This window comes from Coturnix japonica, chromosome 1, assembly GCF_054131305.1.
Source record: "Coturnix japonica strain WE chromosome 1, WE-NBRP24, whole genome shotgun sequence".
Lineage (NCBI taxonomy): Eukaryota > Metazoa > Chordata > Aves > Galliformes > Phasianidae > Coturnix > Coturnix japonica.
In genome coordinates, this window is record NC_140663.1 from 48,675,267 (window position 1) to 48,699,049 (window position 23,783).

Sequence of the window (23,783 nt, forward strand, 5' to 3'; positions counted from 1 at the left end):
TACGCGCAACTTCCGGCTGCTGTTCCGCCGACTCCTCCCCCGCCCGCCCAATCGCGCGCTGCCATTGGCCGGCGCTGATCACGTGCTTCGCGGCTGCCCGGCAGGTCGGTGGGGCTGGGAAGTGGGGGTGTGGGAGCTGTGACAATAGCCCCATGGCGGCCGGAGGGGCGCCGCGCTCGGCCATGGAGGCCGAGGAACTGGGCAGGTAGCGCGGGGCAGCGCCGTGATGGACCTTCGCCGGCTGGGGGGCCGGGACCGGGATAGGGACCGGGACAAGGAACGGGACCGGCCTGTTGTGGTTCCCGGCTTGTCCTGAGGGAACGCAGAGCGGGGGGCGCGCATGGGACACGCTGACGTGTGCGCGCTCCCGGGCGGGGCAGCGCCGCTACAGGCCGCGGGGATGTGAGGAGGCCGCAGGGGGCTGAGGGGCTGCTGGGAGATCGGGGCATTGAAGTGTGTGTGTGGGGAAGCCTTGTGTGTGTAGAAGGTGGGAATTGTGTGTGATTTAATGGCGGGTTTTGTGCATACAATAAGAACGCATCTTAAAGGAAGGCATCTTGTTAGAGACCATTGTTCAATTAGATCCCCTCGTGTTGCTCTAACTGGTTCTGTTCCTTGCTTATTACGTTGTCAACCATATTCCTCAGGTCTCGGCTGTGCTCCCTAATGTAAATCTGAACATCAGTTTTGTTTGGCTCAGGAGCTGCATGAATGTTTTATATTAAATGGAACCGATCCAGCAGCTGAGCCAAAAAGTCTGGCAGGGTGAGAATCTTAGGTTGGATATTAGGAACAATTTACTGCCTCATTGATAGAGTAGCTGGAGAATGTGATTGGGTGCTTGTTGGTCTTGATAAAGGTGTTTACAGCCTCTTTGGAACATCACTACATTCCTAAATAGTTAATTTATGCCTCTTTTTTTTCTCTCTCTCTTTAAGATACTACGCTTATCTCCAGCAAGCTCAAGCTTTTTATACGTTTCCGTTCCACCAGATGATGACTGCACTGCCTACCATGGAAGCCATGACTGAGCAGCCGACTCTAGAGAGAATTCCAGAGCCAAACCTTGCTCAGGAACCCCCTAAAGGTAGTTTGATTAGGCTAAGAGAGCTAACAATCTTAGTAACCATTTGGAATAAACATTTGGATATGTATTTGTCTCGATAAACCACCTGCTTTGGAGCTGCTGGGTTTAATTTTCTTGATAGTCTTTGAGAAAGTATCAATTAATTGTATTTGCTTAATAACATTTGTTACCAAAGAATGAAAAAGGTGAGAAGTAAACCTTGGACCCTCAAGCTCTCCTATGTTACCTTGCTGCACAGTGCATTGGGCTGCTCTGTAAACAAGGAACTCTGTACAGCTGATGCAGTGTTCAGTTCCTATGTGGTCGTGACAAGTTCAGACCTTACCCTGAGACCTGTTGCTTTGGGTACACAGCCCTCAATACGTTATGTGATTTGCAACAATGCTTTCTCCTATTCAGAGGCTGAGGAGTGAATGGTAGACTAGAATTCGCTTCAGCATTTCTCAGAACCTAAACTTGCATGTTCTGGCATATTCTCCAAAACAAGTGAAACTGCCTCCAAAAGGTTGTTGTGTACAGCATTCAGACAACATGGCCCAGTCATGAGGCTGTTGTTGGTTTGCATCCTAAGTCAGCGTAGTTGCCTGTCACATGCATAGTTCTTGCTGTTTAAATGTCCATGCTGTAGCCTTAGAAGTGTACAACGAACGTATTTGCTATGTTTCAGATGTTAAAAAAGGTGGAAGGAAGAGAAAAGCCAAAGCAACTGAGCCAAAGCAACCTAAAAAGCCTGCTGCTAAGAAGGAAAAAGTGACCAAGTCAAAAGGGAAACAGGAAAAGATCACAGATACTTTTAAAGTGAAAAGAAAAGTGAACCGTTTTAATGGTGTGTCTGAAGCTGAGCTTCTGACAAAGACTTTACCTGATATTTTGACCTTCGATCTGGACATCGTAATAGTGAGTAACTCACAGTTACACAATGAAGTAGAAATGGTGTGTGTGCTGTGTTTTACAGTCCAGCCACAGTGGTTGTGATTTACACTCCTTCATTATGCATCTATATTACTTACACCTTGCAAGATCTTGCCATGATGTTTCTAAACTGCATCCAGTGTGTACAGCTGCTTTGTGTTTTCTGTTAAGAGTCATAGCAACATAACTACTTATTGAGAAGTCTGAGGCTTACATTTAATGCATAGTCATGAACTAACATTGCTTGACAGCTCACCACAAGTGCTGCAGCAGTGGCTGTGAAGCACACTAGAAGGCTGCTCTTTTGACATTGCACATCAGTGAAACCCCATTGTAAAACTATCAGGTTTTTGAGCAATGCTGGAGGATATCAGTGATGTGCTTTTGTTTATCGACAGTAACATCAGAGAGTAGAATAGGCTTCCTTCCTATAACTTACATTTCTGAACAGTAAGCCATGTTCCAGTCATTAAAACGGGCTGTGTCTTGCTTTGCAGATTGGCATAAACCCTGGCTTGATGGCAGCTTACAAAGGACATCATTACCCTGGACCTGGAAACCATTTTTGTATGTTTTCTCTTTATTTATGGCATTTGCAGAAATGTTAGAACTTGTGGTGCTTAAATTAAGCTGTTGGGGTGGTTTTTTAGGAGATGTGTTTTTAATTGAAACACCGTAACTTTTTCTAACAAATAGTGTATGTAATAAAGAGTAAAATGAAAGATTCAGAATTGTCAAGTAAATGCAACTTATTGGATTGTATTACTAAATAACGTCTTAATGTGCAACATTAGGAGTAAAAATCAAACAATTAGCTCTTGAGTTATCAAGGGGAAGTCAGTAGGCATCAGTTCACTACAGAACTGTTCATGTTTTGCTCAGGAGGTATTTCAGCAATTCCTCTTCCTTGTACGTGTATTCATTTCTACTAAATGAGTTTCCTAACTGAAGAAAAAGCAGCAGCTGCTACCATTTCCCAGCAGGCATATGTCGCATACCTGATTCTCCAGACAGTTTTTTAGCCTGTTTTTCTGTTTAAATAACGTTTTCTGCAGCACGTTCCCATAGAGAGAGGTCACTCGTGAGCTCAGTTGAAAGACACTGTATTGCACAGCAGGATTAATTCCAGCTGTGGTAACAAGGAACTCCACATAGGCTGATTTGCAGCCCTGTGATAGTCCAGTCAAAGAAGTTTCTGGTACCCAGCAGACCAGTAAATCCTATATTATCTCCCAGTGTTCTGCAAGTGAGCTAATCTAATAGTCTGGTTTGCCAAGAAACAGAATAGATGTACGTGCCGTGACAAATCCAAGCATTTGTAAGATTGTCAGAGCATTAGGAACTATGTGTGGTTAACTTGGAGACTGACACTGCACACCATCTAAACTATGCTTTTATATGTTAAATATTATTTTCAGGTGTCAGTGGATACTGTCAGAGAGGCCAAGTGCAATAAAAAGCAGTGGCGAAGATGTAAGAGAAAGCTGACCTACTGTATTTACCTCTTTGTTTCCCCCAAATTAGCTGATTCTCTACTAACATAGGCTTTTCCTTCAGGAATCTGTTACTGTGCCTCGGTAGCCAATGGTTTATTGGTGGTGGTGTTTTTTCTTGCTGTTGTGTGTTTTTAAAAGTGAATACCTACCTTCTTTTGCAGGGAAGTGTCTCTTCATGTCTGGTCTGAGTAATGAACAGCTGAACCATATGGATGACCACACCTTACCGCATAAATATGGGATTGGATTTACAAATATGGTAGAAAGGACAACACCTGGAAGCAAAGACCTCTCCAGGCAGGATAACACAAGAGAATATAGTGCTTGTTAAGGAATTAATGGTGTTTTGATTATAATTTCAAGTTTTTGTTTTAATTAACTTTGTCTTTCAGTAAAGAGTTTCGAGAAGGAGGGCGAATCCTGATGCAGAAATTACAGAAGTATAAACCTCGTATAGCAGCTTTCAATGGAAAATGTGAGAATCTTCATTTTGAATGAGTTTGTTCTATTGGTAGCCTTTTTTTATCCACTCATCCTGGCCTTCCTCTTCCAGGTATCTATGAAATTTTTAGTAGGGAAGTTTTTGGAATAAGAGTTAAGAACTTGGAATTTGGATTGCAGCCACACAAGGTACCAGAGACAGAAACTGTAAGTACTGAAATCACTCTTCTTTGGTTATTTCACAGCTAATGAAATCTTGGTGCTTACACCCACTTACAGTAATGTCGAATTGTAAGGAATGTGAAGGGCTTTTACTTAATTAGAGAAAGTAGGATTGGGTCATTTTCAGGCACGTCTTTTACACAGTTTAATCAGATTGGCAGATATTATTTTGGAAATGCTGTGTTGTGATTAGTAGGTTAGTTCATTTTCTGAAGAGTATTTAAAATTTTAATAAAACACATGTGCCTTTGTAACTGTCATCTACTTCCATCTGATTATCTGCATCCGATTACCTGCATGCTAATACTACTGAATTTTAATGCTAGGAGCCACAGCTGAGGAAAAAAGAATAGGAAGTCCGTGATTGAGCTTTCATACTGCAGCATTTCTGTTCTGAGCATGCTCAAACACTTCAGTCAGCCTCAGTCATCTTAAGCTGATTTGCAGCTTGAAATTAAATTGGATGCTTAAGGTGCAACAGTTTTCTGATGAAGAGTGCATTAATGATAGGCATCTACAACTGGAAGGTACATGTTTATCGTGGGCATCTGGCGCTGGAAGGTATCCAAGAGACCAGCTATGTATCATCACAGATAGGTTTGTTTAACCTGTTCTTAATAGCAAAGGCAACTGTTTTTAGGGTGTCTTTTTATCCATCCCAAATTGTTAGTGCTTCAAGTTTAAGTGGTTTAAACTGTCCCTCTCTAATGGTGGAGTGTTGCCATCAGAACCTGAAGAACTGTTGGTGATAAAATGCTTCTTTCTTGGGTTGCTTTTAAGTACTTCTGCAGGAAATGTAGGAAATGATAAATGAATAACCCTCTTTACAAGTACTTGTTCTTAAATACTGATCTGTAATAAATGTATTGGTTGGGATTCCTTTTTTCTGAACTAACTTCAAGCCTTTAGTTAGGGCTGTCAGCAGAAATGGAAACACCTAAGTTGGCTTCAGTTAAGATGTGTGACATAGGCATGCTTGGCCAAGAATCAAGGCTAATTATTGACTCATGATGCTTTTCTTGCTGGATTTGGGTTTTTGCATGCTATCACATGCTCTGCAGCCTTCCTGGCTATGAGCCCCACTTGTTCACAGAGTTCTGCAGTGTGCTTCCCTCTCTGGCTTATGCTTGTAATTACTTGAACACGTATTTGTATCATTTCTCCTACAGCATGTAAACGAGTGGTGAGAATTGTCTTGGCTTCATCAGCTGATACTCAGCCCCTCTCTTTAGGGCAAGACCACGAGCTGGAGAGGAAAAATGAGCTCCTTTTGTCCTCTCCTAGAAACTTCTTTGGTATCAGCAGATGTTTGTGCAAAAAATTAGAACAATAACACAAGCTTAACTGTCAGTTACTCATGATGCACTATTAGGGATCACTAATGCTATTTTTCTTTTTCTTAAGCTGTGCTACGTTATGCCATCATCCAGTGCAAGATGTGCTCAGTTTCCTCGTGCACAAGATAAAGTTCATTATTACATAAAGCTAAAAGACTTAAGGGATCAGCTGAAAGGCATTGCACCAAACACAGAGGTGCAGGAGGTGCAGTACACCTTTGACTTACAGCTTGCACAAGGTATAGTTATTGGAATTCTCTTTTAAAATGTATGGTTGCATTTTTCACATATTCTCTAGTGAAAATGTTCTTTGAACACTTCCTGTTCTTAATACTTGAGGTCTGCTCTCTCTGCAGAGGATGCTAAAAAGATGGCTGTCAAGGAAGAAAAATATGATCCAGGTTATGAAGCAGCATATGGAGGAGCTTACTGTGATCGTGCGCCATATGAAAGCGAACAGTGCAATTTCTCTTCAAATGGAACTGGTAAAGGGTGGTGCTTGGGACATTCATTCTCTAAACCATGCTGTATAATTTCTTATAACCATTCCATACGCTTAATTTTCTACCCTTTAAGCAATGAAGTCATAGAATGACGTGACAGATAATTGAAATTGTTCTATTCTTGGTGGGGCAAATGAAAGAGGAGTATTTGAACACTCCAAGTAATCCGTCTGTGTTGGAATAGCTGGTGTAGTGGCCATACAGTTTGAAGGCTAGAAGAATGAGTCTAGTAATCTTGCTATAACTACAGAATCACAGAAAGGCCTGGATCGAAAAGGACCACAACCATTTAGTTTCAACCCCCTGCTACGTGCAGAGTCACCAACCACTAGACCAGGCTGCCCAGAGCCACATCCATCCTGGCCTTGAATGCCTCCAGGGATGGGGCATCCACAGCTTCCTTGGGCAACATGTAACTGTGATACCAGGAATTCTATTTCCCAAAATGCCACCAACTAATTAAAAATTTAAAAAATTAAAAAAGGAAAAAATAATGTCAGAAGTAAACTGCCACCTTCTTTAGTGTCTTTTTAGTCCTAATCTCAGTGAGAACGCGAAATTTAATTTGTGTTATACTAACCCTATTTTGTCCCTTTGAGAAGAAGAGTTTTACTCAGAAAATGCTGCAAAGTGAAGTATTCATTTAAATGTTCAGACTCTTAGCTTACGTTTTTGCCACCCTTGAGGTCATTGTTCAAAGAAGTGCTGTGGAAAAACTAATGGGTGGAATAATCTGGGTCTCTAAAAGCAGACATTCAATAAGAATAGGTTTGAGCTGCAGTCTGAGTAGGTAGTTGAAAAGTACAAGGGAAGATACAAATGGCAAACATGTTTTTTTAGATGGTTTCGTGTGGCTTTGTCTTAGTTGTTGATCTCAACTGTGTTTCCAACCATACTTCATTTCTGTTTGTTTCTCAGCACCAAGCAATCCACAGTACTGCGAGGGCTCATCTTTTGGTGAAGTTCCTAATGGACAGTGGATGACGCAGTCCTTTGCAGACCAGATTCCAGAGTTCGGTGCTGGTATGACGCAAGAACAAGAGGGAAGTAATGTGTGAGAGCTCTTTCTTCTCAGCTATGCATACATGCTGCAGTTTTAATGCAGTGATCAAGATTGGTACCTCGGTTCTCCAACTGAAGCATTTTAATAGTATTTTATCTCCCTTAGATATTTTATTATAGTCCTAAATAAGTGTGTGGTAGGCTCAAATCGATGAAGTAGGTAATTTTAAGGAACTGTCCAAACTTTAAAAAAACAAGTTAGCCTTTTTTTTTTGTATATGAGTTTTGTATTTAATGTATGCCATTTCTTGCAGTTTTTGACAAACTGCTTTCTCGTTTGTGAAGATTTCTTTAGGGCGTTAATTTTATTCCATACATTGTAAGTAGGAGTAAGAGCAGCAGTATACTTTTTATTGATGCATCAATGTTTGGATATCTTATAGTCCTTTTATATCTAGAGGGGGAAAATGGAAGTGTACCCTTATCTTATACAAAGTGGTGTTTTTAATTATGCACATTTAAACAAATGTTGCTTTTTTAAGACTCCCTTTGCACTTCAAGTTAGGAATAGTGAGCTCAGTCTGTTTATGGTCAGGTTTAAGGGAGCAGAGACAACTCAGCACTGGTCAGGAAAATTCGTGTCACACAGGACAGGGCCTAAAATATTCTAGTCTTAGAATAAGTTGTTCTTATCATTCCGTCTCTTTCTCTCTTAAATTCTAGTGTGAGGAACTGGAATTCTGTAAAAAAGAAAAGTGGTTCTCAAATCTGTGGCATTTGTCAGTCACTTCTTTGTGATTAGTCTCTTCTGAACCTTAGCAAGTGAACAGTTTATATGGCAGGGAACTGAAAGAGTGTGTTCCCTGTAAAAACCCACCTGCAGTTACGTCATTTGTGTCAGGTACAGTTAACACAGGGTGAAAGAAGATTGTGCTTTAGCAGTTTTTTATGTTAACTTCTCTTCGAGACCTTAGAGGGTGTTTTTCTTACACATCTTATGCGTAAAAAAATGTATTAAGTTGAAGTCAAGGGCAGCTGTTCCATGAATTAAGTTGACAGCTGTTGGAACTACAGCTTTCTTCTGAGGAACTTGCTCAAACAATACACAACTTTGGCCAATACCGGGAACTGAGAAAGAAAGGAGATTCTGTGCTTGTGCCTAACCATCACCTACTTCCCTTCTTCTACCACATGAGGAAGAGGTGAAGTAAAAGCAATAAGCTGATCAAAACGTTCACATTTTGATGATCTTATGAGAGAAGGTGCTTCACATACTTGAAAAATAGATACAAGCAGTGTCTCCCCACTCAGTGCTGGTCAGAGGTTCCTGTTCTGGTGCTTTATCCTTTCCTCACAGCCGCTGACAGTTGCCCTGCACTGAGTGCAGTCAGTTGGCGTAGATGCTAATCCTGCTGTAACAGCTCACACTGAGCTCACGCACTGCCATCCTGTTGTGAGGCAGGCATGATGTTTACAATCCTTGTCCCAAATTACGTGGCTTAATTCTGAGCGTCTGAAATCAAGGAAGTGTGCATTAAGATTGTGTTTATCAGCTTCAGCATAAAGCTGCTCCGTGTGTTGTCAGAACGGCATAGGATTTGTCTTGTCTGTTATTTAAAGCGTACTGTATCTCATATTGCTGTTTACATGGGCGTTTTCTCACAGGTGCTCAAAGTACCTCGTGTCAGGGATTTGTTACAATTCAGTTTTATTTTTCAGCAAAATTAGAAGCATGTAATTAGCACTGCTGATGAGGTAGCACAGTAGTACAGAACTGCTGTACTGCTCTCCTGTTGGGGTTGAAGGGAAAGGTCTCTTCTGGAACAGAGGCACCTACTAGGTATAAAATAGAGTTATGTGTATAATGACCGTTTCTCTCACTACTGCAGTCTGTGTACTCCCTCGGGACTGGTGCTCTTTTCATTACAGTAACCCAGAGGTTCTTAATCTGTCTTAAATCTCTGTTTCACAATAAAATCAGGAATCGTATCACAGTGTCTTTGAGTGTCATTTTGCATCCTGCTAGCGGTGGCCTAAATACGCTGCAAGATATGTCATATGCTGACTGCACAAATAGAGAAACTCTGCAAAATGATCATCATGCAGCTGAACTCCACTTACTAAAATGCTGCCTGAGTTGTAATTTTGAGCTGCTCCATGTCACCTGACAGACTAAAGACACCTTGCATCTAACATCACAAGTTATTTCCTTTGTAGATGGTTTTTCTCCTGGCAGATACCGGACCTGACATTGAAACACATTATCTGACTTCACCTCAGTAAATATTTAATAAAAATATCTCATTGCAAAGTAAACTTGTTTCCTCGCCTTATTTGAAAGTAAAAAAAAGAAGAAAAGGTGAACTCTGTAACTAAAACACCACCCATGAGCCCATGAAACTGATGGTCATTTGATGGCGAAATGTAAGAAACAATTTTCTAAGATCAGTTAGTTACACCGTTTGATGTCTCTCATTGCCAACTATTAACATACTGCAAACCAAAGCATTTGAATGCGTTGAAGTGTTTTCAGTATCAGCTGTCAGGACGCGTTAATTTGAACTTCCCTGAAGGGTCAGGAATAAACCAGTTTTCCCAGAGGTCAGTGTGAACGCTGGGGTAGTCCCAGGGTTTATATCTCCCATTCCAGTGAAGTAATTTAGCTTCTTGAAGAAAATACTCTGAATACCGGACATCGGGACTCCAACCTGCATGAGTACATGGAATGAAATTCAGCTTTTAGTACTGAAGATGCTATGTGATGAGGTAAATACTATTGGTTTGGTTTTTCAGAAGCCTGATAAGCGTGGTTTCACCTGTCAGTAGGCAACTAACTCTGTAATAGAGCAGCATTTTTCAATTTCAGGCCTCTTTAACTCTGCATCTGAAAAATCTCAGCTTCCTCTCAACAGCAGCATCCTGGTAGCTGGGATTAACATACAGCTTCATCATACCGTTCACTTTACTGTGCTAGCTGAGCTATCATCTGCTCGGGATAAGTCACCATTGCCAGGTGAATGTCAACAGCATCCTCCAGAACATGGGCTGTGCAGAGGCTGCCAGGCATCCCATGTACTTCTGCTGTGCCTGCCAGAAGTGTCTGATGTTATTTTTTTCAGTCTGTGACTATATTCAGATCTTTCATACATTTCTTTCCATGGCCTAGGAAAATTTAGAGCAATTATTCTGCAGTCCCGTAACTAACATAAGGTCCTATACTGGAATCGTGACCTCTCGCTTTATTGGGTTCCAGCTGCAAATGGTGGTTCAACTTACCGAGATGCCGTATGTGCCACATGGGATTAATAGTGGAATGCTTTCCATGAAATACAATCAGCATTGGAGAGGTCGCCACACCTCCCCCAAGGGTGCTGCTATACAAGTTTTCCCTGCGAAAGAACAAAGAAAATGTTTGAACTTCAATCAAAGAATCTTCAGTACAAAAAGCAGACAACTAAAATGTAAGTATTCTGAACAGCCTGATTGTCAGCACATTCCTTTATAACGCTGTTAATTGCTTGTGTTTGGAGCTCCAGTTCCTGCTGAGTAGGTTATTGCTACAAAGCAATGTGCTGGGAGTCAGACCCAACACAAAGCCGACTACTCTGCAGTCTGTGAGGCTGAAAAAGTTTACAGTAGGAAAAAAAAGGTTGTCAACATAAAGGAATCAAGGCTATTTTAGCCTGGTTTCTTAAGAGGATGTATGTGCTGCCGTGCATCTGTCATCCTTCTGCTTCCCACCTGCCCAGCTTTGAGGCCTGAAGTGAACAGAGTAAGAGAAAGCCATGGAGCTTTTCATTCATTCACACACTCACTGTTTCTGTCTTTCCTCCTTTGTTCAGTTCTGAAATTAATAATGAATGGAGTCCAAAAGCACAAATAACTGTTTCAATTCAGCTTTCCTAAATTTAAGCCTTTGCAGGGAAAGAAAGCGTCAAATTTGCAAACAGATGAACAACAACAAAAAAAGAACACATTATATTCATGACTTCATCATAGTCAAAGCCAAATGATTATCTTTCACGTCAGGTTCATTTTATTCCATCTACAGAGAAAGAAGTGTTTTCTGTTGGTATTCAAGAAATGTGATACCCAATGTCAGTTCAGGTAGATCCCACACAAACAAGGAAATATTCATTCCTCTCTAAACCAGCCTCAAGAAGGGAAAATTGTAAGTGTGCTGAACCACGGCAAAATTGAACCCAAAACAAGAACCACATGTTCTCAGTGCCCCTCAAGATTGAGTGTGATTGAAAGCAAGGCCGAAATTCCAAGTGGCATTTCCTGCTCCGCTATCGATCATGTCTAAGCACGTAGAAATTTACTTTGGGATTTTGTGAAGCGAAGAAAGACTGTTTATAGAATTACAGTCTTTAGAGAGCTTACAAACAGAAGGTGACACTTTAAAGTTCGGTTTGCATTTAAGTGCAAAGCTGGATTTCTTTACATACTCTACATTTCTTTGCATCCATTTTTCCAACTGCTTTGTGAGCCGCTGGTTTTTCCATTCAGTCATGTTAGCAACAATTACACCAGGATTAAAGGAGCAGGTGCTGGGGCTGATGCCGAGGTCTCTTATTGCTTGCTTTCTGTAGTCCAGGAATCCCATGTATGTGTTCTAGGAAGTTAAAAAAAAAAAAAAAAAAAAAGAAATGCATTTATTCCCTGTGAATTTCAATGAATGTAAGAGTAAGTGTAGCTCTGTGTTACTACATGGGCACTCCCAGAGGTGAGTTTCTAGATGATTATTACCTATCTCTATTTCCATATGACACAGGGTTGAAAGGCACAGTGCTCCCAGTTACCAAATCACTTCTTCCACATTATTATACCATGGACATTCTATCAAGCTCTCTCCTCACCACGTTCTGGTCTTTCTATACTCTAAAGGACATAGCATGACACTGGCAGGGCTATAATAATAGAGTGACTCAGTGTCTGTTCTGTGGAACTCAACTCAGGAATTGGACTTCAAACACTTTTCCCCTGTTTCATTCCTAATTCAAACTGTACAAACATCATTTACTCTGTCTTTGTTGGGTGTTCCAGAAGAAATCATGATTTACTGATTGCAAAATGAATGTTGGCATAGTAAGTAAATAGGTAGAATCCAAAGAGCAACAAAGATGTAAATGAAAACCTTGCTGGGCAGTCTGTGCACGTGTCTCACCACCATCACAGTAAAGAATTTCTTCCCAATATCTGGTCTAAATCTGCCCTTTTCCAGTTTAAAGCCATTTCCTCTCATCCCATCACTACATACATATTTTGAGGAAGATATAGAACCATACTACATGTATGAGTCAATATATTCATGATTAGAATTACAGAACGGAATCTTACCTGCATCCCTACACTTCTAACCATCTCATGTGTGGAAGGGAGGTCACAGTCATCTGAAAAAGCCGCAGCATGGCCAGGAGCCAACTTTGTGTCATAGAGTTCCTGGATGTCACCTGTTTACACACAGTTCAGGAGCGTAAGAACAAATGCACCACAAGGCTACACAGACTGCGGGATAACCTCCGTTCTCATATATGTTAGTTACAAACTTGACAGTTTCAGCAGATAGTCCAGATATCAGTCAAGGCTGAGTTCTGCAATATGGGAAAACTTTCAAATTTGAGTCCTGCACCTGGTTGTCTCACTGCAGATGTGGATGCATTGAATACTGATGACGATAATCTGCTCTGAACACCTAAAAACAACTAAAGCAGAAGCTGATTACATTGTTAAAAAGCGTGGTTACAGAGTTATGCTTTCTACTAGTTCTTCCCCTCAGAAGTGCCTTTTCAGGTTGTTGGGGGTTTTGGTTTTTGGGTTGGTTTTTTTCCCCCCTGATATTACTGTATTACAACTACTACACAGAATCACAGAGTTGTATGTGTCAGGTCCTCTGGAGATCATCTAGTCCAGCCCCTGCTAAAGCAGGCTCCCTACAGTACCTTCCAGAGGATGGTGTCTGGATGGTTTGTGAACATTTTCAGAGGAGACTCAACAGCCTCTCTGGATTTTGTTCCAAAAGTTCAACGTGTTTCATTCTCACTGCTCCACAGAAAGCAAATGACCAACAAACAGACCCCAAGTTAAACCCTGAAATCCTCATTCATCCCTTACCTTGTCAGAGCTCCCATTCCCTCCCATTCCAGACACATCAGACAGAGTGCTCTCTCATATTACAGATAAGCAGCTGCCAAAACAGAGACTCCCACCCTCCTCCCAACCTTATTCTCCTCTTCTAAGCCCTATGGTTACACTGCCCAAGGGAAAACAAGCTAAGCTGACTGAGGAAACATGAGAAAAAAGGATTCTGTGTTTTGTTGTTTCATAGTTTTGTGCGGGCTGGAAGGGACCTTAGAGATCATCGAGTCCAGCCCCCGGGATTCGAGCCTCTGTGTAGCAGAGCGGCACTTCTACCACTTGCGCCACAGGGGGGATTCGAACTCCGGGCCCCAGTGTTGCAAGGCGGCGTCTTTAACCACTGCGCCACCGGGGCACGGTTGTTATGTTTTTAGTTGGTCTGTTTCTGTTTTTGTTTTTTAACATAGCTTGTCTTCTGCCAGGTCAAGCAGCTGAGTCAGCTTGTTTCACAGCTGTAGATATGAAACAAGAGAAGTAACAGGAGAGGCCACTTCAGTATGCAGCAGCCTATCCTTAAGCTGTAATGCACAACTGCACCTTACTCTGTGTTTCCAGAAGCACTATCAGATGACACAGTCTGGCATACCCTAATGAAAGAGAAAGCCCTGCCTCCCCTTTGCTACAAGCCACCTCCTTGCAGCCTATGCGAACAGTGCCTTGGGTCCTACTAGGAAGTGAATTCAGGCTTAAAGTAGTCTCCTTCCTGGTGAATGAGTGCAGGAAGGAGGGATGCAGGTCAAGTGGGGGTCAGAAACTCTCTATATATACAACTCTGGGTAAGGCACTGCCAATGTTTGTGGGAATTTGAACGCTAGCAGGAAACACAAGTCACACACACAAGTAAATACTGTAGCACCCAAGTGAAAACCAAGGTATCTTTCAGCAATTGACCAAATCTAATTTAAATGAAAAGAGTGCATGTATTTTTGTCCAAAATCAACTCTTAAGCAGATAAGCAGAGACATGCTTTTCTTCAACAATTCCTCTAAATAAATACGGAGATTATCTGTGTTTTTCACAAGCACAACGTTCCTAGCAGCTTACTTGCTTTTCATTATATCCTGTCTTTTGAGATGACCATGAAAGCTGCAATAAGTTTTACTCTAATTCTGCTAGAAATGGCTTTTTGGAGACATCTTACCTTGAACAATGACATCATCATCCAAATATATGACTTTCTCATGTTTCTGGATAAGCAAAGGAAGATAAAATCGAACGAAGTTCAGCTATTAAACAGGAAAAGAAGAGTAAATACTAAATGACAAAGAAGTTTAATGCATTAGTCTCAAGCTTGTGTTAATAAAGGCTGTTTTAGCAATAGGGATCAGTATATTAGCTTAAGAACCAATATATTAGTTAAGCAAAAGGAATCAATAAATGCTATGCTAGTTCCAAAACTTCCCAATTTAACTTTGCTTGTTGTGTGAACAGCCTTCTTCTCAGTGATTCCTGCTTCACAGAAGCAATGAAGTCACCATAGACTTCTTTTATCTTTACAACCACCATGTGCAAAGACTGTTTTCTTGGATTTAACATATATTGTTTTAGGTTACAGTGCACCATGGTAGGAAGTTGCTCATTATGGCATTACAAGCAATGGAAATCTGCCAAACTGGGGAAAAAGCTATTGGGCAGCCAAAAGTCATTGTGATGAAGATGATGATGGAAAAATGAGGAGGAAGTAGGTGCTCTAAGACCACCAGAGTTTCCTACCATGCACACCCAGAAGGACATTAGCATAAATTAATGAGTTCTTGGAAAAGAATGAATATGTACATTATAACTGTTCAAATGTAGAACTTTAACTCTGAAAGCACATGCTTGACTTGTCAAGATGCCCAGTAAGTATTGTGAGGAAGAAAGGAACGCTGCTTCCTAACACCACACTGGGGTTAGAGAATTTTCTTCCTGGATTTCAGATGACACTGTCTCAATTAATATTGTTTTTATTTCTCTCATCATTGAGCACCAGGCAACTATCATTTGCGTGTTTCATGTAGATTTACCAGTGTATTGTCTGCATTATTATTAATTATTTATCCCTATTTTGTTTACTGTGGGCCTAACCAACCAGTCCAAAATAGCTTCTCTTCCATCAGAATCACAGAATCATTTATGTTGGAATGAAGATCCCTCCCAGCCTTTTCCATCTGCTCAAGGGCTGTCCACTAGGCCGAACTGGTTGGGACTGTGTTCAATTGGGTTCTGAATATCTCCATAGATGGAGACATCACATCCTGATCCAGTGTTTGGCCACCTTCATTGTAAAAAAGAAAAGACTGACCCTGTGTTGAGATCAAATGTTATGGTTTGAACTTCTGCCCATTGCCTCTTGCCCTACTAGCAGGAACTACTGAAATGAATCTGGCTTTCTTGTCTTCATCCATCCCATTGAGTATTTAATAATCACATTGATCAGATCTCTTGGAGCCCTCCCTTCTGCAGGTTGAATGGTCCCAGCTCTATTTGCCTCTCTTCACATATAGGTATTCTGTTGCTGTGTGCGCCCACAACAGTATTCTAGTCCCTTCATTGCCTTTGTGGCCCTCTATTGGACTCACCTTAATAAATCCATGAATTTCTGGTACTGGGAAGCTAAGAACTTGACAACACTATCCCAAATGCAATCTCACCAGTGCTGAGTAAAGAGGAATAATAACTTCCCTGGACCTGGACTGTGTTAGCTTCACAGTTAACATCACCGTCTTTCCTCTCCATAGGAATGATTTGACTAGTGACACTGATGTGGGATAGTATTTTCAACAATATCAATAATGAATACATCAAAGGGAAAAGGCATGACCATCAACCATATTGATTCAGATCATTTCACTTGTAAGAATACAGCAAGCATACAGAAAAGCTGTTCTGCAGCTTTCATGCATTTCCAACTCAAGAAATTTCCTGAACCAGATGTAGTCCACTTCAGCCTCCACTGAATCCCTGTGAATTTATTACATTCAAAGGATATTTTAGCAACAAGTTCTAGAGGTATAGTACTCACTGCTTGAAAAACATGCAATATTTCTTCTTTGATCTGACTGTTCCTCCTATTAAATTATTTGAATAGCTGTTAGTTCTTGTGTTAGAAGAGACAGTAATTAATCATCCCCTATTCTGACCTCCTTGCCAGTCAGTTCTCTATCATTTTCATGCCAGAAAGCCACTTCCAGGCTAAAGAATATTAAATTACTCTCTGCAACACTGCATGAAATTATTTCCATGCATTAGAAATGCCACAGGCTCAGAGAAGGGCAACAAGAACAAACACTCTGAACAGTCCTAAAACTTTTCCAGTGTTCTGTGAACACTTAATCTTAAGTGTGGACTTAATCTGCACAGAGTATTTAGGGTGGTGGGTAAACTATGTATTTACATTGTGCCATAATGTTATTCTCTGTTTTGTTTCTATCTCCTTTACTAATAATTCCTAACATCTGATTTGCCTCTTGCCAGCCAGCAATGTTTTAGTTTCTAGTCTCTGAATTAATCCCAGACAAGAGCAGATTGCAGCCCACTCGATGCCATGGAGGCATCAAGAACACTATGACACCTTTCACCTTCTAAAGCAACATGTTCAAATCACTGAGTTTTTGCCACCAAATAGATGAGGTCCCAGCAAGACAGAAGGGCTGCAAGGAGCTTGTTACAGTTCACATTTCCTTCTCGACTGACAGCTTAGCATTGAACCTGAAGATGCTTCTTTAAGTTATACCCCTCCTGTGTAACAGAACAGAGAACTGGGCTATCTTAAAACCTGCAATGAGGATTAAAATCCTGAAAATGTGTTATGTGATGTTTGTGTACTCACAGGCTGCAGTAGCTCAGGACGTGATGCATCTTGTCTGATTTTTCCTTTCAGTACCATGGGGTTGAATTCCACAGTCTTAAATTTTATTTCTTTCAGTTTAGAATTTTCAATCCATTTTCTGTGATTAAAAATAAAAGTGATAAAAGAAATATTCAGAAAGGCAGAAAGGCACAGCTGTGGACTTGGTCTGACTATTTCATGCCCCTTTATACTAGTCAGTGCCTTGAGTGGTGCAAAATGACCCTTATTCCTACATGTAGGGAATTCTGGGGACTGATACCAGTAGCACTACTTAAACAAAAGGAAGAAGCAATTTCCTGAAAAGTCCTCTAAATTTTATGCCCATGCTAAGGGAAAACAACAACCTGCTCCTGATTACAGCATGAAATAAAATAAGGCTGGTTTATACCGAATATGTGGAATGGTGTTCTTCAGTCCAACTATGTAGAACAAAACATCAGCCTCTGTGTTGCTGTAGATGCTGCTGATTGCTGCTACAGTTGCACCCATTCTGCCTGCAGCAGCACAGATTACAACTGGGATTTCTTCCTCCATTTCCTTAGGACTCTCCAAGTCATCTACAAGAAACAAAACACATGTTACATTAGAAAATTGAAAAACTTTTGTATACTGTCTGAATCATATGAGCGAGCACAAAGTTCTACAAACAGCGGAATCATATCACAATCCCCCCATTTCCTTACCAGATCTTATATACATCCACATTTGCCAAGGCGCACAGCATGAGCTGTCGCTAATCCAGAACCACACATAGGTGGACAGGACTGTTGGATGTCTCCAAACAGAATATAGAACAGATTTCTCTGTACCTTCTGCCCTACAAGGACACAGTTCAGGCTGTCCTCCATGTAGCTGCTTACTCACATGAAACCTGAAAAGTCTGAATATCGTTGAGATTTCTCAGGCATATTTAGAACAAACTGAATGATAGATTCGAAATTATCATAGGAAGGAGGTAAAATACACATAAGAGCTGGTGCAATTGCATGAGCTTCACTTCTTTGGGAAGCACACTAGAAAGGAATAGTGAAAAGTTCTGCACCACGAGGAAGCTGTTAATGATAAAATGGGAAGAAAATAGTGTACAGTGTAAACAAAGATATACACCAGCTTCCAACTTCATCAGTGACATCGGGATAAAAATTTGAAGCAGGATGACAGTTCTCAGTCACTCTCCTGATAGTTTCTTTAAGGAATTCAGAACCAAAAAACTTCTGTATCCCAGACCACATGCAACAGCTTAAATGGCAAACTGGTTTAATTAGGGGAAAACACAGAAACAAACAAAAACCTGCTGAAATGAAGAGGAAAGAACTATAAATCAGAAACATAAGTCATTTACCTGCTTCATTCTTTAAGGCAGGAGGTGCTTTGTGAACTTTGTTGTACAGAATTGCGCACACAGTTAATATAAGAAGTAACAGTAAAATCTGGTTGACTGAAACAAAACAGAGAAATGGTTAACAACCACTCTAATAGCTAGAGTACTAATTGCACCTTTAAAAAAAAAGACAATTTGCAATCATTACCTATCATAACATGTATTTGCCAAAGTCTCCTTTCTCTTGCTATTTGATCAAATTACAAATGCTGTGTTAATAGCATAATGCGTCTCTACCTCTTTCCAGTTATTTCCAACCATCTGCCTTTCATTGACTGGTTTCTCACTAAATCACTAATCTCCCATTACCTGCAGGTTATCCATAGTATTAAATTCATGTTTCTGAATTTTAGAAGCCTGGAACTTTCTTTCATTGGCCAAACCATGAGACTTTTAAGAACAAATCATTTTTACCTCTATTTTGCTTACTGGAACTTCTCACTACCCGTGCCCTTGGAGGAAAAGCCCAGCTCCATAATGATCAGGCTGCAAAGTGGCGAGTGATCTCAGGCTAGTGGGATTTATGACCATAGTTATGTGATGCAGTGTACAGAAAAAGTCCTATTTTGACAATAAAGTTTAATTTAGCAAAACTAGAGTTACACATTTGTATGCAACTGTTACAGTAGGTTTGAGAAACTGCATTTGGCACCACTGCCCTCCTTTAAAATACGTATGTTATAAATGCTTTTAATCTCTCTTACTTTTCTTTAGAAGAGCCATGGGTTCTGTTGGATAAGAACTGTGGTCTGTAGTAAAACAAAAGAAAAAGAGAGAAGAGAAAAGAATTGAAATGTGTTGTGTTTTAATACATTCAGCCCAGTCAACTACATCAGTGATAAGTAACATTTTTAACACATCTTTAAATAATTTATAAATTGGTGTCAAAACACCATCAGATGCAATGTGTAAATACACCTATCTCAGATCTCAAATAAAACACAAGAGTTATCACAAATACTACCCTCTTGCTAGAATATACTTCCCAAAGTAGGAATTGTCCTACCAGCAACAGTAAAAGGGGAACTTGTACAAAGTGGCTTATATGTAGGCCGCTCTGAAAGTAGTGCCTCCTATGATCGCTCCTCCTAGTGCCCCCTGATCAGAGCACTGGAGAACCTCTCCTATGGGCTGGTTTAGCTTGGAGAAGAGAAGGCTCGGGGGAGACCTCACTGTGGCCTTCCAGTACTTAAAGGGAGCATGTAAACAGGAGGGGGAACAGCTGTTTATGAGGATGGATAGTGATAGGACAAGGGGGAATGGTTTGAAACTGAGACAGGGGAGGTTTAGGTTAGAGATTAGGAGGAAGTTCTTCACACAGAGGGTGGTGATGCACTGGAACAGGTTGCCCAAGGAGGCTGTGGATGCCCCATCCCTGGAGGCATTCAAGGCCTTGAATGTGGCTCTGAGCAGCCTGGTCTAGTGGTTGGTGACCTTCACATATCAGGGGATTGAAACTGGGTGATCTTTGTGGTCCTTTTCAACCCAGGCCATTCTATAGAATCATAGAATCACAGAATCATTTGTGATTCTATGATTCTATTCTATGATTCTACGATTCAATTATTCTATTATTCAATGATTCTATTTATTTTCTTGGGAATTACGACAGCTACAAAGGACACAGTAACACTGATAGAACAAATTATCTGCTACAAAAGGCTATTTTTCAACACAGTCATCACTATTAGCTATGCCTTTTTGCCAACAGTGACCAAGAGCCTTCATGCTGTGCTCACAAAAATCTCCATCAGCAGAGCTGATGGTCACTGTTCCCACTGTTGAAACACACCACCCCCACCTCACTGTGCTCACATACGCTGTTCCCCATAAATGTTCAGCAGATTTGAATGAATGCCAGTGGGTGCTATTTCTCTGCATGGAGGAATTTTGCTTCATACACACTTCCATGTCAAACCCTATTTTGTCAGACTGCCCTTCTGCTGCCATCTGTCACACAGCAACAACATGTAATGGGACACTGGTGGGAAGGTTCAGCCTCTACTGCTGTACCACCAACAGCTGCCTCTGATGTTGCAGGCCAACATCATACAATAGGAGGCATTACTTTCAGAGCTGCCCTCATATTCATGCATTGTATTTGTGATGCTTAGGAAAGTGAAGTAGCCTTCCCTGAAACTGCTCTTTTAAACAAGGCCTAAGAGTGACCATGTCTTTATGCCCAAGAGGAAAGAACATAATCCCTACAATATAGAATTGTCTAACAGATAACATTTGTTTGAGTTCTGGAAGCACTGGTATTGTTTACAACTGCTGTTTTTGTGAAAAAACAACAGCAAAAAATCAGCACCAGAAGTTGGGGCAGGAGGGAAGGAAGAAACCACTGTGTGATTCCACCACTACAGCAGCTATCTACACAATTTAAGCCCATTTTTCCCAATGACATACACAAAAGTCCACTAGAGCCTAGATAAGGACAGATAACAGTTTCTGTGCACATCTATAAAATGAAGTTCATTCTGATTCCCTGAAAAGGAATATGGAACAACAAAAATTCTTGAAACCCGAGTCGCAAAAACGAATCTCTCCCATTGGTTAATGCTGATAGTGAGGGAGCATTGTGAATTAGACTCCACCCTTTGATTTGCACGTAAAATGGTAATAAAAATATACATAAAGCAACGATGAGGCTTTGTTTACAAGCCCCTTATATTTGAGTATATTTAGATCCTTACAGCTGAGTACATTGCAGAGAGAGGAATATTTTTAAGAGAAATTCCTTCCACATCTGCAGCCCTTGCCTGCATTCCAGCAGCCCACTCCCTTCATGTGGCATTCATTTACATAGATATGAAAACAAACTTATCAGTCACAAAAGCTTACTGTGCAGACGTCCCCTCTCTCACACATTACACAAGTATTGCAGCATTAGCCATTACAAATTTTACTCATTTAGATATGGACATAGACAACAAAAGCCCCTACACTCTTGAAGTAACATTCTCATCTCATTCAAGCTAACAGCAATTTTCCACTGACTTCAGTGGAGCTGACTACTGCTTTTAATTAAACTAGATTCACAAATAATACTGCTGATCAGCACAGAATGAAAGTTGAATAGTCACAGTTTCAAGACATCTTTTGCATGCTAAAAACAACGTAAATTGAACTGTGTTTTACATTTTAAAATCCAAAGTCCAAAAGAATCAAACAAAATAAGTCTGCTCTTCAAAACTACAAAGTTCCCAAAGTTTCAGCAACTCGGACTGATCACCTACTGGTTTCTAGAGAAAGAGAGGAATATTTGTTCCCCTTCAAATATTTATTCATTTTTCCTGAATTTAGACTTTAGTTCCTAGAACCTGGCAGTCCATAACTCAGCTGACAAAATCTGTAACAAAACGAGGGGCTGTAGAAGGGGAAACTCAGAAACAGTGACACTACTGCTCGGACATTTCCTGCATAATTACTCTTTTTACCTCTTCAAAGCAGCACAGTATTCGGGACTCCTTTCTCCTGAAGAGCTGTAGAGCTTTTTACTTGGATCCTAGATAGCCCACAGCAGTCAGCTCTCTTGCCAAAGCTTCCTTGCCCATCGTCCTCCTTTAAAGTCCCCTGTGCAAGGGCTTTACAGGGCACAGAAACAGTTTTAAGATCCAATTCCTTTTTCAAACTCTTCAAAGTTTACTTTGGAGTTGTCCTGGTTTTCTTTTCTCTCACTGCTGCTGAGGAATAGCACAGAGTCCAGACGCAGCACTGAAGGAATGAGAGCCCATAAACCACTTCCAGATGTGCTGAACGATGATGCAGCCCCAGATCTGGCAAACTTGCCTTACAGCTTCATCTAACAGATTGCAAATAAATCCCACAAGACAAAAAGTCTTAAGGGGGTGGAGGAAAGGAGGAAACAAACTGTTCCAGAAGTTACTTAAACTGTCTAGTTGCAGGTTAGGTTTCTAGTCATTATTTATGGTAAATGTGAACAGATAACTAGTGTGCAAGAGCCAAACAACAGCATGCCAAAGTCGAAATGAAAGGCAACATTTTTCCAGTGTCTGTTGGCACAGTTATTGCAAGAATAAAACCAAGCAAAGTTTGCAAAATTCAACTCTGAACATGCACACTGACTTAAACTGCCTCTGCCCCAAATCTCTGAGAAATAAGAGAGTCTAAACCCAAGGGTTTGGGTTGGAATCAAAGGGGCCTGAGATTAAAGAACCTTGCAGATATCAGTACTCAGCCTCCTAAGCACTCCTGGAATGCCCTCAGAGTTTTAGATCTCTAGCAATTTTTTTACTCGAATTCCCTCCCTCTTGTCTAGGAACTTTCCTCTTATATATTTTGCAGGGATAAAATCAACACAAATTGAACTATGTTTTACAATTATATATACATTTTAAGACAAGACTTCCATCACTGGTGAAAAGAGTAATTATAGATCTTCAATTATTTTTCATGAGACAATGCAAAACTTAGAAAATCTAAGTACAATGGCTGCTCTGAAATGAATGTCTCTTATTGTATGATGTTGGCCTGCAATGTCAGAGGGGGATGTTAGAGGTATGGCAGTAGAGGTTGAACCTTCCCACCAATATTCTGCTTTAGCAAGGGGATGGACTAGATGATCTCCAGACAGTCTCCCAACGCATACAACTCTGTGATTCAGTCTAATATTTAATATATTAATTTGTTTTTGATTAAAGAGAAGTGTGAAGCCCTACTACTGTGGATGAGGGGGTGGCCTCTTGCAGGGCAGCTGTGGGTGCTGGTCACTGTCAGCCCTCCTCCTAGGGGGCAGCTGGGCCCTCTCATGCAAGTGGCCAGGAATGGAGGGGCTGCTGCCCTGCTGTTGCCTGCTCCATCTCTTAACGGGGTTCCTCTGGTTCCCTCACCTTTTCTTTTTGCATTTTAAACATGCCTGCAAGATCCACAGCTTCTCTAATCTGCTACTTTCCCTTGTTCTTGTAGAGGAGAGCGTTCATTAATGAACTCAGCATCCCTCCTCTGCAACCTCATCCTATTTTGCAACCTCACCCTATTTGAGTGCTCTGTGATCCTCAAGAACAACATAAATGGCACGAACATGACATTTTGGTGGTGGTAGGAAAGTGGTGGAGGGAAGAATGTGACACTATGGATGGGACAGCCCTAGCCCAGTTTTGAGAGCCAAGACTTTGTGAAAGGGTAAGGCTGGAACCTGATGAAGGACAGAGTCAAGTGCTCTGTCAAGTGAACAGAGCAACGGGCACACACTGGAACACACTTAGTCAACGGCCTATCGCTCAGCACACACTGCAGCTGCCAATTTAACAAGGAGCCTCCGACACACCTCGGAAGGACGACTCCGCCCCGCCGCTCCCCTCAGGGCCGTGAGGCGCCCGCCCCGCCGCCATCACGTGACCCACGGCGGCTGCCCCACCGCCTCCCGCGGGCTCGGCGCTGCCCCTTCCTCCTTCCATCCTTCCCCG

General features: G+C 41.2%; 2 protein-coding genes across 6 annotated transcripts; one reads left to right on the forward strand and one right to left on the reverse strand.

The window, feature by feature from the left end:
* Positions 1 to 76: 76 nt before the first annotated feature.
* On the forward strand, positions 77 to 8,989 carry TDG (thymine DNA glycosylase). 5 transcript variants are annotated; one of them, XM_015864308.3, is made up of 10 exons: positions 77 to 205; positions 939 to 1,087; positions 1,755 to 1,984; positions 2,497 to 2,566; positions 3,657 to 3,792; positions 3,888 to 3,970; positions 4,049 to 4,143; positions 5,563 to 5,734; positions 5,852 to 5,980; positions 6,917 to 8,989. In XM_015864308.3, exons 1-10 carry the CDS (start codon positions 153 to 155, stop codon positions 7,054 to 7,056), a joined length of 1,257 nt encoding a protein of 418 aa, XP_015719794.1. In that variant the 5' UTR covers positions 77 to 152; the 3' UTR covers positions 7,057 to 8,989. The 5 variants fall into 5 exon arrangements, with proteins under 5 accessions (XP_015719794.1, XP_015719822.1, XP_015719803.1 ...); XM_015864336.2 differs by having other exon boundaries at positions 994 to 1,087; XM_015864317.2 differs by having other exon boundaries at positions 77 to 104.
* GLT8D2 (glycosyltransferase 8 domain containing 2) lies at positions 8,692 to 22,054 on the reverse strand. The gene is made up of 10 exons (XM_015864365.3): positions 21,795 to 22,054; positions 19,059 to 19,103; positions 18,316 to 18,411; positions 17,362 to 17,530; positions 16,953 to 17,070; positions 14,283 to 14,367; positions 12,344 to 12,456; positions 11,452 to 11,618; positions 10,277 to 10,389; positions 8,692 to 9,708 (listed from the first exon to the last, which is right to left on the reverse strand). Exons 2-10 carry the CDS (start codon positions 19,075 to 19,077, stop codon positions 9,536 to 9,538), a joined length of 1,053 nt encoding a protein of 350 aa, XP_015719851.1. The 5' UTR covers positions 19,078 to 19,103; positions 21,795 to 22,054; the 3' UTR covers positions 8,692 to 9,535.
* Between the last annotated feature and the right edge of the window lie 1,729 nt (positions 22,055 to 23,783).

What these genes read in the sequence shown, in the direction of transcription:
- TDG (XM_015864308.3), top strand. Translation starts at nt 153, where the DNA reads ATGGCGGCCGGAGGGGCGCCGCGCTCGGCCATGGAGGCCGAGGAACTG. An exon ending in TCGATCTGGACATCGTAATA is followed by an intron (nt 1,985 to 2,496) that starts GTGAGTAACTCA and finishes CTTGCTTTGCAG; the next exon opens with ATTGGCATAAACCCTGGCTT. An exon ending in TGACTTACAGCTTGCACAAG is followed by an intron (nt 5,735 to 5,851) that starts GTATAGTTATTG and finishes CTCTCTCTGCAG; the next exon opens with AGGATGCTAAAAAGATGGCT.
- GLT8D2 (XM_015864365.3), bottom strand. An exon ending in TGCCTTAAAGAATGAAGCAG is followed by an intron (nt 17,531 to 18,315) that starts GTAAATGACTTA and finishes TGTTTCTTGTAG; the next exon opens with ATGACTTGGAGAGTCCTAAG. An exon ending in TGATGATGTCATTGTTCAAG is followed by an intron (nt 12,457 to 14,282) that starts GTAAGATGTCTC and finishes GTGTGTAAACAG; the next exon opens with GTGACATCCAGGAACTCTAT.